The sequence below is a fragment of the Anomaloglossus baeobatrachus genome, chromosome 6 (genome assembly GCF_048569485.1).
Source record: "Anomaloglossus baeobatrachus isolate aAnoBae1 chromosome 6, aAnoBae1.hap1, whole genome shotgun sequence".
Classification (NCBI taxonomy): Eukaryota; Metazoa; Chordata; class Amphibia; order Anura; family Aromobatidae; genus Anomaloglossus; species Anomaloglossus baeobatrachus.
This window is the reverse complement of record NC_134358.1, coordinates 551,269,999-551,284,654: the sequence shown is the minus strand read 5'-3', so window position 1 is coordinate 551,284,654 and position 14,656 is coordinate 551,269,999. Positions and strand designations below refer to the sequence as shown.

Genomic DNA, 14,656 nt, shown 5'->3' with positions numbered 1-14,656 from the left:
TTACATGAGCGGCACCAAAAAAGTAAAGTCCAACAAAACTAAATTACTCTTGAGCTTTGTGCCATGTGTTTCTCCTTCACTGACAATTACACGGCAAAAGGGTCCAAAATAACATGTCTGTGACAACAGGTATGGGGTGTATTAGGAGTTTCTTGTTTTAGAATTTGGGTTTTATTTGAATGAAAGGGTTAATGCAAAATAGTAATGTAAATTCTGTTTTATTTATTGTGACCATTGTGTCTTCCTCTAGATTTATCTACGTCGCTGATGTCACTGCTCATACTATTAGTGTCTACGAAAAAAATAAAGATTGGTCCCTCACCCCAATAAAGGTAAAACGATAGATTTATCTGTCACATATATCTCTTCATATCTGTCTGTGTAATCTGTCATCTATACCTCATACCTGTGTCATGTGTATCTTCATAACTAATTCTATCAATCATTCTATCACCTATCTATCATATATTTATCTATCTATCTCTCTATCTCTCTCTATCTATCCCTCTGTCTATCTCTCTATCTATCTATCTATCCCTCTATCTATCTATCTATCTATCTATCTATCTATCTATCCCTCTATCTATCTATCTATCTATCTCTCTATCTATCCCTCTATCTATCCCTCTATCTATCCCTCTATCTATCTATCTATCCATCTATCTATCTATCCCTCTATCCCTCTATCTATCTATCCCTCTATCTATCTATCTATCCCTCTATCTATCTATATATCTATCTATCTATCCCTCTATCTATCTATCCCTCTATCTCTATCTATCTATCTATCTATATATCTATCTATCTATCCCTCTATCTATCTATCTATTTATCTATCCATCTATCCCTCTATCTATCCCTCTATCTATCTATCTATCTATCTATCTATCTATCTATCTATCTATCCCTCTATCTATCTATCCCTCTATCTATCTATTCCTCTATCTATCCCTCTATCTATCTATCCCTCTGTCTATCTCTCTATCTATCTATCCCTCTATCTATCTATCTATCCCTCTATCTATCCCTCTATCTATCCCTCTATCTATCCCTCTATCTATCTATCCCTCTATCTATCTATCCCTCTATCTATCTATCCCTCTATCTATCCCTCTATCTATCCCTCTATCTATCCCTCTATCTATCCCTCTATCTATCCCTCTATCTATCCCTCTATCTATCCCTCTATCCCTCTATCTATCTATCTATCTATCTATCTATCTATCCCTCTATCTATCCCTCTATCTATCTATCCATCTATCCCTCTATCTATCTATCCCTCTATCTATCCCTCTATCTATCCCTCTATCTATCCATCTATCTATCCCTCTATCTATCCCTCTATCTATCCCTCTATCCCTCTATCTATCCCTCTATCTCTCTATCCCTCTATCTCTCTATCCCTCTATCTATCTATCCCTCTATCTATCCCTCTATCTATCCCTCTATTTATCCCTCTATCTATCCCTTTATCTATCACATAAAATACTATGTAAAAGTTTTAGGCAGGTATAGAACAAAAACTGCAAAGTAAGAAAGCTTTTAAAAGTAGAAGCATTAATAGTTTATTTTTATCAGAATAGGGAAATGCAACATGAATGAATAAAAGAGAAAATCTATATACCATTAATATATGGTGTACGCCCTATGTTTTCATCAATTCCTCTAGTTACATGTACACAAAGTCAGGGATTTTTTAGGATTATAATCAACAAAAAATAAACAGAAGATAATGATCATCATTTTCAATGTAGAGTGTAACAAGATAATTAACTGAAACAGCAACAGCTGTGTAGGAGGCTTAATCTGGGTGAGGAACAGCCAAGCTCTGCTATAAAGGTGAGAATGTGGAAGATGTTTTGTTTTTTTTCATAGCTCATAAAGCATGGCAAGACTGAGCACAACAACAAGGCACAAGGTAGTTATACTGCATGAGCCAAGTCTCTCCCAAGCAAAGATTTCATCATGTTCTGTTCAAGCTCTTTTGAAGAAGCACCAAGAAATGGGCAACGTTAAGAACCATAAGCACAGTGGTCATCCAAAGAATCCTAGTGCAGCAGGTGAAAGACACATCATGATTATTTCCCTTTGCAATCGGAAGACGTCCAGCAGTGCCATCAGCTCAGGACTGGCAGCAACCAGTGGGACCAGCCTCATCTATCTACTGTTCACGGAAGGAAGTCTGACCAGAAGTGGTCATCATGAAAGAATTGCGGCCGAATTGAGGTCTTCTATATGGAAACCAGCTCAAGTGACTCAACTATACATGAAAAAAATAAGAAATGGGGTGAAGGAAAATGTCTGCAAGCATTCTGGACTGGTGAGGAGTCAAAATGTGAAATATTTGGCTATAACAGAAAGCATCGTCTCATCAAAGAGCTGGAGACCGGCACAATAATGAGGGTCTGCAGGAACAGTGAGTTACTGTAGTGGTGTACCCAAAAAACGGATGTCTGAATGAGGCCATAGATTTCTCTTTTGGTAAACATAAACTATTAACCCTTTATTTCCACAGTTGTCTAAAGATTTTGCTCTGTGCTGTATATCTATCAATCTCTATCCATCTATCTTCACATTACACTTCACAGTTTTTGTATTGTTCTTCATTTTTTGTATACAAGGAGATAGATCTGGATACCCTTGTGGATAACCTGTCGGTGGATCCCGTCACTGGGGATATATGGATAGGAGCTCATCCAAACGCATACAAGCTCTTTATATACAACCCTGAAGATCTCCCCGGCTCGGAGGTCAGTGATGATATGTATGGACTAGTTATGGCCATTCAGTGGTGGTCACTCCAACAGGGAAAGTTAAGCAGTTGCTAAGCAACTTAAATGGCCGTGGCCTATAAACACGCCAACTAAGGAACACCGCGATCATTGCTAATGGAGAGATTTTACAGGAGGCGGGAAGCAGATGAAGGGGCAGTAACGGCTCCACCTGTAGCTTAGGACCTCCACTGCCATAGCTTACATAATACACCCACAAGGCAGCGGCCATATATTTTAAAAGACTATATAAAGCCAGTAGGCCCGAAAGCCTGTCTATGTTGCCCATAGCAACCACAGTATAGCTTTAGTTTTTCCTAGTCTTTAGCAATACATGCTGTGCTGTGATTGGTTGCTATGGGCAACAAAGATTGAGATTTTTGATAAATCTTCCCCATTATGTATATCCCATGGGGCTCACGTACAGCAATCAGAGTGCAAAGTGATATCAAACTGACCCCATTTGCTGTACCCTCAAAATATATATTTGCCTCCATAACAGTATATAGTGCCCCCAAAATAATATTCCACTGTAAAAGTATACAAAATAAATGCCTCCCCCATAATACTACATGGTACCTTCAAAATATAGATGTGCCCCATAACAGTATAAATTAACCTCAAAGCTACTGTGCCCCATTACAGTACACAGTACCCTGAAAATATAGATGTACCTCCATAACAGTATATAGTGTCCTCAAAATTACTGTGCCCCTATTATAGTACTTACTACCCTCAAAATAATGATGTGCCACTATAAAAGTACACAAAATAAATGCCTCCCCATAACACTACATGGTACCCTCAAAATATAGATGTGACCCATATCAGTAACCAGTATCTTCTCAGTAAAAAGTGGCAGCATATCAGTACCTTGTACTTGCATAATCAAAAATATACCCCCAATTACATAGTACACAAGTAACAGAGGCAGATGAAATGCCCCATTTTGGGTGGCGTCCCAAAATAGAGCCGGACACAATGCCCTCATTACAAGAAGTGGCACAGTGTCCAATAATAGAGGTAGCTACAGCGCCCCAAAACTGAACTTGGCCCAGTGCCCTATTATAAAACCAACCCGAGTGCCCTCTAGAATAGAGTTAACCATGAGGCTTCCAACATGGAGATTTCCACAAAGTCTAATACCATAGCAGATCCAGAGACGCTCCCACAGCCGATCCAGAGACGCTCCCATAGCCGATCCGGAGACGCTCCCATAGCCGATCCGGAGACGCTCCCATAGCCGATCCGGAGACGCTCCCATAGCCGATCCGGAGACGCTCCCATAGCCGATCCGGAGACGCTCCCATAGCCGATCCGGAGACGCTCCCATAGCCGATCCGGAGACGCTCCCATAGCCGATCCGGAGACGCTCCCATAGCCGATCCGGAGACGCTCCCATAGCCGATCCGGAGACGCTCCCATAGCCGATCCGGAGACGCTCCCATAGCCGATCCGGAGACGCTCCCATAGCCGATCCGGAGACGCTCCCATAGCCGATCCGGAGACGCTCCCATAGCCGATCCGGAGACGCTCCCATAGCCGATCCGGAGACTCTCCCATAGCCGATCCGAAGACGCTCCCATAGCCGATCCGGAGACGCTCCCATAGCCGATCCGGAGACTCTCCCATAGCCGATCCAGAGACGCTCCCATAGCCGATCCGGAGACGCTCCCATAGCAGATCCAGAGACGCTCCCAGCCACGATACTCCAATAATAATTCCCACGGAAAGAATTAGAAAAATCTGCCCCATAAATATATAACTGCTACCTCTTTGGTGCCATCTGGCACATGTGAACTGCATGTGGCCTATATTCCTCTCTGGGGTGTACTCACTTATTTTTTTCCTCTCTATTGTTCTCCACGTCAGGTCTACCGTATACAGAATATTCACTCTGATAATCCCATCATCACCAAAGTCTATGCGAACAATGGGTCGGTGATCCAGGGGTCGTCCTGTGCATCCGTCTATGAAGGGAAGCTCCTGGTGGGCACAGTTTACCATCGAGCCCTGGTCTGTCAGCTGGAGTGACGCTTCTTACCTTGCGGAGGATGAAACGCTACTATGAATTTTTTTTTACTAAATACAAACCAAAATAAAAACTCAACCGAAAAACTAAGAAAAAAAAATCCTAAATCACTTTTCTGTGTAAATTTGGATAAAAAAATAGAAAAATGGTTTCCATTGTCAAAAGGGTCCCTTTTTTGGTTTTGATTCCAGCTCTTCATCCCATACTTATTAATGTGAAGGCCTATGTGAAGTGCAAGTCTTTGCCATAACCACCAGAGAGGTTCTGCCAGTCTAGGACAGGGAACCCAGTAAAATGGCGGCACCTCTCCTCCGCATCAGTTAGGTTACAGAGCCAAAGAGGATAATCAGAAACCAAATTATCCCCTTCAGCCCCCGGGCATTTTCCGTTTTTCCGTTTTGTTTTTTCCTCTCTTTCTTCCGAGAGCCGTAACTTTTTTATTTTTCTGTCAATCTTGCCATATAAGGGCTTATTTTTTGCGGGACGAGTTGTAATTTTAAATGAATCCATAAGTTTTACCATATGGTGTACTGCAAAACAGCAAACAAATTCCAAGTGCGGAAAAATTGCAAAAAAAAGTGTGATCGCACAATAGTTTTTGGGATATTTTATTCACAGTCTTCACCATATGGTAAAACTGATGTAATTGTGATGCCTGAGGTCGGTGCGAGTTTGAAGACACCAAACATGAATAAGTTTACTTGTATTTAAGGGGTTAAAAAAATTCACAAGCTTGTCCAAAAAAAGTGGCGCACATTTTGCGCCATTTTCCGAAACCCAAAGCGTTGTTATTTTTATGGACCTTTGGCTCAGTGACAGCTTATTTTTTGCGTCTCGAGCTGACGTTTTAATGGTACAATTTTTGCGCAGATGCTATGTTTTGATTGCCTGGTATTGCATTTTGCGCAAAATTTGCGGCGACCAAAAAACGTAATTTTGGCATTTGGAATTTTTTTTGCTGCTACACTGTTTACTAACATCCAAGCTGTCATTACCACCAGCCCCAGTGGCCATAAATTGTGCAGCGGCGGCTCCCACTATTTAACCGCAACCCGCAAATGGTGTCACGACATAAACTCTTTCATCCCCCCTGTATATAAACCCCTTTTAAAAGCGACCCCCAGGGTCATGAACCGGGCAACGGCCATTATACAACCGTGACACAGCATCCCCGTACATATACGGCCCGGGACCGAGTACCCCATAGACCTGGGGCGAGTCACTTAATAGATTCAGCGCATTCTGGCAATCGCTTTTCAGGGGTAAATTATACTAAATATGACGACCACCTCCTCCTGTTAAACCCCAACCACCTTTCAAAAGAGCTGCTGAAAGTGACGTATAGCATGAAAAAGTCACAAATATGCCGTGTTTCATAACTTACAACTATTTTTTTAAATAGGAACTCATATATATATTTCTTTGCATGATTTTTGCAAAAAGATAAAAATATAAAAGAGTAAATGCATCAAAATGATCAAACCATTTTTTCCAGAATTCTGGCATAAATGATCCAATATGCAGCATACTCCAGTATTGGTCGTCTTCGCCAACATTCAGAAAAGTGGCCGAGGTTTAGCAGAGCGTGGCCGTGCCACGTAAGTGACGTAACTTACGACAGAAATGTATATCAGACTCTGTAGTACATATTTTGTGATGGCACACAGCATCACAAAATACTGTGAAATTGACCTAACGTTCTGTAATGAGTCAGCCAGAGATGGTAAGAATGGATTTTTCATAGAAGAAACCAAGAATGTTTTTATTCACTGACAGCAATCAGAGCTATTGACATTAGCAAGAAAGAGGATTGCTTGGTAGAAGAGTCAATATTGATATTCTGGATTAGAGCTATAAAAAAACATGGCGTGGGAAAGCTATCGCCTGTTAGTGAGCGCCATCTGGTGGCCAGGACAGTTTTCATCAGATTTGGTTAGGATTGGAACGTCATTTCAGATTGTATCTGGTCATCTGATCTCTCTAATGTGGCAATGCACTGACTTATTTACAAGTGCATCTCAATAAATTAGAATCTCATCAAAAAGTTTATTTATTTCAGTAATTCAATACAAAAAGGGAAACACAAATATTATATAGAGTCATTACACACAGAGAGATCTATTCCTGTATATTATATAGTCATTACACACAGACTGATCTATTCCTATATATTATATAGTCATTACACACAGAGGGATCTATTCCTATATATTATATAGAGTCATTACACACAGAGGGATCTATTCCTATATATTATATAGAGTCATTACACACAGAGGGATCTATTCCTATATATTCTATATAGTCATTACACACAGACTGATCTATTCCTATATATTATATAGAGTCATTACACACAGAGGGATCTATTCCTATATATTAGAGTCATTACACACAGAGGAATCTATTCCTATATATTATATACAGTCATTACACAGAGGGATCTATTCCTATATATTATATAGTCATTACACACAGAGGGATCTATTCCTATATATTAGAGTCATTACACACAGAGGGATCTATTCCTATATATTATATACAGTCATTACACAGAGGGATCTATTCCTATATATTGTATATAGAGTCATTACACACAGAGGGATCTATTCCTATATATTATATACAGTCATTACACAGAGGGATCTATTCCTATATATTGTATATAGAGTCATTACACACAGAGGGATCTATTCTTATATATTATATAGAGTCATTATGCACAGAGTGATCTATGTCAAGTGTTTATTAATGTTAATGTTGATAATTTTGGCTTACAGCTAATGAAAAGCCAAAAGTCACTATCTCAGAAAATTAGAATATTATATAAGACCAACTGAAAAAATTATTTTACACTCAGAAATGTTGGCGCCTCCTGAAAAGTCTGTGCAGTAAATGCCTCAATACTTGGTCGTGTCCTTTTGCATGAATTCCTGCATCAATGTGGCAATGTGGCATGGAGGCGATCAGCATGTGGCACTGCTGAGGTGTTATGGAAGCCCAGGTTGCTTTGATAGCCGCCTTCAGCTCGTCTGCATTGTTGGCTCTGGTGTATCTCATAAATTCTCTATGGGGTTTAGGTCAGGCGAGTTTGCTGGCCAATCAAGCGCAGTGATACTGTGGTTAGTAAACCAGGTATTGGTACTTTCGGCAGTGTGGACAGGGGCCAAGTCCTGCTGGAAAATGAAATTTCCATCTCCAGAAAGCTTGTCAGCAGAAGGAAGCATGAAGTGCTGTAACATTTCCTGGTAGACGGCTGCGCTGATGTGGCGCCCCAGGACCTGGTCGCCACAACAGCATTGCCCTTCCAAAGGGTTAATGCTGAGCCTGGAGGTAATTGGGAGATCCATTGGCCAGCAAGTTTAACACCCAACGCAATTCTCCCTCCGGCCAGCAGGGGGAGCTCTGAACCTGGGATTCCAGGGAGGATCCCCTTAAGCCTGGTCTGAGAGAGGAAGTAGTGTTCAGTCTGGAGGGAGCAGTAGAAGTGAACAGACGCAGAGTGAGCTGTCTTGTGGATCTGGGGCCTAGAGCTGGAGCAGCTTGGCCCAGAGAAGCAGGAGTAGCTGAGAGGCAGCAGAGAGAGACTCGGACATCGGAGTCTGTGGCCACCAGGGTATAAAATCCGCCCCTGGTAGCCGAATCCGAAGGGCAGGAGAGCTGCAAGCCCCTGGCCCATAAACATCCCAAAGGTACAGCTGCAGCAGCAGGGCCCGGTGTGGGCTCCAGCAGAGAAGCACCAGAGAGAGGGCCTGCGCAGCCACCTACAGAGGGAAGGGACGTACCATCGGTCCCAGCAGCAAAGAGGGCCCTTGCTGGATTCAGAGAAGCAGGGTCCTATCAGAACAAAGCAAAGCACAGGAGTAGGCCTCATACTCAGCTGGCCAGAAAGATCACCCCAAGTACTTCCAGGCCGACCGGATTCCCATCACCACCTGTAACGGTCTCCCAGGACTGGACTGTTCCCAGAGTAAAAGAGGAAAAGGTAAAGAGACTGTTGTTTGTGCCTGGTTCTTTCCCCGCCTGTCGGCCTTGCACCGTGTTAGCCACACAACACCATAGACTTTCACGAGCACCAACAGTGTCCCCGGGGCTCCGCTCCACCTGTGGGGAGCAGTACCAACATTGCTGCCATAACATCACCCCGGAGGCCTTGCACAGCAGCGGCGGCTTAATAGCCGCATACCACAGGTGGCGTCACGAACACAAAGACTTTAATATCAGCCACATATTCAACTGACACCCACCAGGGCCACGGAGCCGGGCCCAGCCACCACTGACTACCACCGGACTAGTCCGGCCCGGCACCGGGTGTCCCATAGCCCTGGGGTGGGCGAGTCAACTTTTGGCGTCACGAACAGGATTTCGTGCCCGGTCCCACCGGGTACTGTGCGCCTGCAGGAATTGTGCTTAAAAGACTGTGTACTGGTTGTAAATTGCCGCCGCCATTAGCCGCGCCGAGCGCAGGAAGAAGGGGGGCGTGCCTGACAAAGAGCGCGAAGGGAGCGCGCCATCAGAGCAGAGCGCTGTTAACCCCGCGCGACCCAGAAGAAAATTTGAAAAGTGAACGGAGCCTGGTAAGGTTCACTAAGGGGGAGGAAGATGTCCGACTCAGAGGGAGAGCAGGTGGCTGCCATCGCCCAAGGCGCCGCAGCACCGGCCGAAGCAGTCCCAGTCGCCGTCGCCCCAGCCCCCACTGTAGCGCCGGTAATGCCGATCACCATGCCGTACATACCGGGAGCAGAATGGCTGCCGCAGTACTCCGGGGAGTCCCATACCTTGAGTGACTTCAGAGAAAGCCTGCACAGCTTATTCCGGGTGTATCCGCTGACTGAGAGCCAGAAGGTGGGCATAGTAATGGGACAGCTAGCCGGCGCAGCCCAGCGTGAAGCGAAGTCCTGGCCTGATACAGATAAAGGGACAGCAGCCCAGATACTGGCCAAGCTAAAGAGTACTTTTGACACCCGCACCGCAGCAGAGATAAAGATGAGATTCTTTGGGTGCAAGCAGCGGGCCACAGACAGCCTAAGGGACTATGCCTTAAACCTGCAAGAGGCCCTGAAAGCAGTTAAGCAGGTGGACCCAGAGAGTGTACGTGAAGAAGACAAACTCCTAACTGAGCAGTTCATAGAGGGGCTCCTGTCAGATGCCCACAGGACCCAGCTGCGTATCCTGGTCCTGCAGAACCCTGCTCTGGACTTTGCAAAGTTTAAGGACCAGGCCATCAGGGTACTGAGAGAATCTACACCGAATGACCCAGTACCCCTCCGGCCTCTTGCTATCACGTACCCCAGGGTGGTGCCTGCAACACGAGCCACTGCAGGGGCTGAAGCGCAGTCCCTGGATAAAGATCCCACTGCAGAGCTCAGACAGCAGGTCCAGGAGCTGACCAAGACTGTAGCTGCCCTTGCCAAGACCGTGCAGTCTCTACAAATGACCCCCTCGCCTGCAAAAATCGAGTTGGCCTCCAGCCCAGATGACGTCCCATGGATGCGACAGAGGAGGATTCCGCTGACCCGAGGCAGAGACACAGACCGGTATGATTCAACAGGACAACCGATCTGCCGCCGCTGCAGCCAGGCGGGCCACATTGCACGACGCTGTCCTTTAAATGGGCTGAGCCTGGGGCCAGGAGCCAACCCCCAGGTGTAAGGAAGCCCGGCTCAAACCCCAGCCGCAGCAAGTATGTGGGAGGACGACCGGTCCTTCCCATTGTGCTGGATGGGATCCCTTTGAATGCCCTCCTGGATACGGGGTCCCAGGTAACAACCATCCCCCACAAACTGTACAAAAGATATTGGGCTGATTCAGACATTGACCATGGCCCAGATGATGATTTAACAATTGTGGCCAGTAATGGTCAGCCCTTACCTCAAATTGGGTACAAAGAAGTAACCATTAAAGTGGGGCGGGTGGAATTGCCATGTCAGGGGATGATAATTGTAGATATTGATCGCAAAGAATCTGACCCACTGCTAACCATTGGTACAAATGTGATAGAAAATTGTATTGCCGAAGTGATAATTTTGTTGCAACAGGCGTCTGAAACTGCCAGCTCCGGGCAGCAGCGTGCCCTACAGAGGGAGATCAGAGCCCTGATGAGGAGGCAGCAGGTAGAGCTGGCCGGAGGAGAAATTGGCAGTGTGAGGGTAAGTGACCCCCTCCCCATTGCAATACCCCCAAGAAGTGAAATGTTGATATGGTGTCGGGCAGCAATAGGCCTCAAGGGTCAGGATTACCATGCCTTGGTAGAACCGGTGTATTCAGACAGTAGGCCTGGAGTCCTGATAGCCAGAGGGGTAGCGGATGTCCGCAAGGGGAGAGTGCCCGTCCGTGTCTTGAATTGTGGGGAGGAGGAAGCCAAATTGCCCCGGTACGCCACTGTAGCAAAACTGTACACTGTCAGCAACAATACCATTAAAGCAGTGGAACCCTTGATCCCGTCCGACCAGGCGGAAGACAATGGCTCCAAGGGGCAGCTGGAAGACTGGTGCCAAAAATTACATGTAGGCACCGACTCCACCCCCTCGCACCAGAAGCATGGGGTTTACCGGGTGGTACAGGAGTATGAGCGGGTCTTCAGCAAACACCCCCTAGATTTTGGGCAGGTGAAAGGGGTTAAACATCAAATCCCCACGGGTGATCATCATCCCATTAAAGAGAGATACCGCCCTGTACCCCCCGCACAGTATCAGTGTGCCAAGGAAATGTTACGAGAAATGAAGGAGGCTGGGGTTATCAGAGATAGTTGTAGCCCCTGGGCAGCTCCACTAGTGCTCGTAAAGAAAAAAGATGGTACAATGAGAATGTGTGTAGATTACAGGCAAATTAACCGCATTACACATAAAGATGCTTATCCACTGCCCAGAATAGAGGAGTCACTAACAGCCTTAAAGTCAGCTAACTATTTCTCCACCTTGGATCTCACCAGTGGGTATTGGCAGGTTCCCGTGGCAGAGGCGGACAAAGAGAAGACTGCATTCACGACACCAATGGGCCTCTGTGAGTTCAATTGTATGCCATTCGGGCTCTGCAACGCCCCAGGGACATTCCAAAGGTTGATGGAGTGCTGCTTGGGCCACCACAACTTTGAAACCGTGCTGTTGTACCTGGATGACGTCATAGTCTACTCCAAGACTTATGAGGACCACCTGAAGCACTTAGCAGAAGTGTTTGAGTCCTTGTCGGAATATGGCCTGAAGATCAAGCCGTCCAAATGTCACCTCTTGAAGCCAAAGGTACAGTACCTGGGTCATGTGGTCAGCGCAGAAGGTGTGGCACCTGATCCGGAGAAAGTCACTGTAATCAAGGACTGGCCAAGACCCACCACAGTGAAGGAGGTGCGGCAGTTCCTTGGACTGGTGGGCTACTACCGAAGGTTCATTGATGGTTTCACCAAGATAGCAGCGCCCCTTCAAGATCTCCTGGTGGGCCAGCCAAAGCAGGCTAAGAAGCAGAGCCCTCCATTTGAATGGAGCAGCCAACTAGAAACATCCTTTGTCCGGCTGAAAGGGGCTCTCACGGGAGAAGAAATTCTGGCCTACCCTGACTACAGCCAACCGTTTGTACTGTATACAGACGCCAGCAACGTGGGACTGGGAGCAGTTCTGTCCCAGGTACAGGGAGGCAGAGAGAGGGTGATAGCTTACGCCAGTAGGAAGCTTCGGCCCACAGAAAGGAATCCAGAAAACTACAGTTCCTTCAAGCTGGAGTTCCTCGCTATTGTTTGGGCAGTGACTGAACGCTTCAAGCACTATCTGGCATCGGCCAAGTTCACCATCTTCACGGACAACAATCCGTTGACACACCTGGCAACAGCCAAGTTAGGTGCGATGGAACAGCGATGGATGGCCCGGCTGTCTAACTTTGACTTTACCATCAAGTACCGGGCTGGCAAGAAGAATAACAATGCTGATGCGCTGTCCAGAATGCCTCACTTACCCGAGTCTGGAGAAGACCTGGATGAACTCGAAGAGATAGAGTTACCGGCTTTCCATCACCAAGGTGTTTCCCAGTGTGAGCATGCTGTGGGAGTGAAGCGCTCAAGCCAGCACGAGGTCTCGGTCAACCCATTACTCCACCATAATTGGGAAGAGACACAGAACGGTGACCCGGCCGTGCGATTGGTCAAAGAGAAGCTAGCGCAAGCTGAGACCCATCTTGGCCCAGACGCTCCAGAGGAAGCCCAGCAGCTGTGGAAGGAGAGGGGACGACTGTTCACCTACCAAGGCAAGCTCTGCAAGAGATATGTCAACTGGCGAACAAATGAACTTGTCTGGCAGATAGTGGTTCCGCAGAGGGATGCTCCAATGGTCCTAGCAGCGTATCATGATAACGCAGGACACTTCGGGTGGAAGAAGTTGGAGGCCCTACTCCGTGATCGGTTCTATTGGGTGCACATGAGAAAGATGATCGAGAAGTGGTGCCGAGACTGTGGCCCGTGTAACCTGAGGCGGAAGGATGATGCCAGCCAAAGGTCTCCCCTACAGCCAATTGTCACGAAGCAGCCCCTGGAGTTGGTGGCCCTGGACCACGTGAAGTTAACACCAAGCCGGTCAGGCTATGTGTACGCCCTCACCATTGTGGACCATTACTCTCGTTTCCTGGTAGTAGTGCCTGTGAAGGACCAGACAGCCAGAACAGCAGCTAGAGCGTTCCAGGCATCCTTTTGTCGACCTCACGGCTATCCGGAAAGGGTACTGACTGATCAAGGTCCTGCATTCGAGGCCGACGTGTTCCAAGAGTTCTGTAACATGTACGGCTGTAAGAAAATCCGAACCACACCGTACCACCCCCAAACCAATGGACTGTGCGAGAAAATGAACCATGTGGTTATTGATATGCTGAAGACCCTACCGCTGGAAGAAAGGAACCAATGGCCAGAGAAGTTGCCAGATCTGGTAGACCTGTACAACCATATCCCAGTAAATTCGACCAACTGCAGCCCCGCTTACCTGATGCGAGCCAGACCTGGCAAGTTGCCTGTAGACTTTGAGATGGGGACTGTGTCGCCTGAGGCGGTTCAAGAAATAGAGGATTGGGATACAGAACGGCAGCAGCGGTACCGTAAGGTCCAGGAGTGCGTAGAGAGGAGCCTGTCTCAAGCAAGAACGAGACAAGAGCAGCATTACAATCAAACAGCCCCAGCAACTCCCTTAGCACCTGGAGAACAAGTCCTCAAGAAGAAGCGGAGGACGCATAAATTGGATGATCAGTGGGAAAACGAGCCCTACACCATTATCCCCTCCAACTTTGACAATAGTAAGGTATGCCTCATAAGCAAGGATGAAGGCAAGACCTATCAAGCAATTTCTCGAGGCCGCCTGAAAGCGTGCCCTGAACGGTGCAGAATCCAAAGAGAAATGGAAGAAGTACAAGGAAGTCCCCAAAGTCAAGAGAAAGAAGGGGAGATGATTCAAACCATCCTTGGAAAATTCCCCAAAACTTGGACCCAAATAAACAATGCCATAGTGGTACCAGTTTTGACGTTTCCGCAGTTGGTCGAGCCAGAAACAGAAAAGGTTCCGGATCCACCTAAAGAACCGTCCGCTCCAACACGAGATGACACGCCAGCAGTGGAACAGGAGGATCAACCCCCTGTCAGTGGTGAACCTGTCATACCCTTGGCGACTCTTAGACCACATAGGCAACCATCACGCTTACCTACCGGGGTTAGGCCCACCTGTAGTGCTGAGGTAGAAGACGCACCACGTAGTCAGGGGCAAACACCAGAGCTACGCAGGTCCCAACGCAGCACTCGGGGACAACCCCCTCCAAGGTATAGAGAGTCAACTGTATAAGGGAAAAAGAAGGAGTATTTATTAGAATGTACATAGTTATGCAAAATGTCTGT

General features: G+C 46.5%; 1 protein-coding gene across 1 annotated transcript in view; it reads left to right on the top strand.

The window, feature by feature from the left end:
• LOC142244602 (serum paraoxonase/arylesterase 2-like) overlaps window positions 1–4,851 on the top strand; it is a 19,812-nt gene extending 14,961 nt beyond the window's left edge. The window contains exons 7-9 of the mRNA XM_075316858.1: window positions 251–332; window positions 2,622–2,750; window positions 4,644–4,851. Of these exons, the coding sequence (XP_075172973.1) occupies window positions 251–332; window positions 2,622–2,750; window positions 4,644–4,805 (373 nt within the window). The 3' untranslated portion in view covers window positions 4,806–4,851. The remainder of the gene's footprint in view (window positions 1–250; window positions 333–2,621; window positions 2,751–4,643) is intronic.
• Window positions 4,852–14,656: the final 9,805 nt, after the last annotated feature.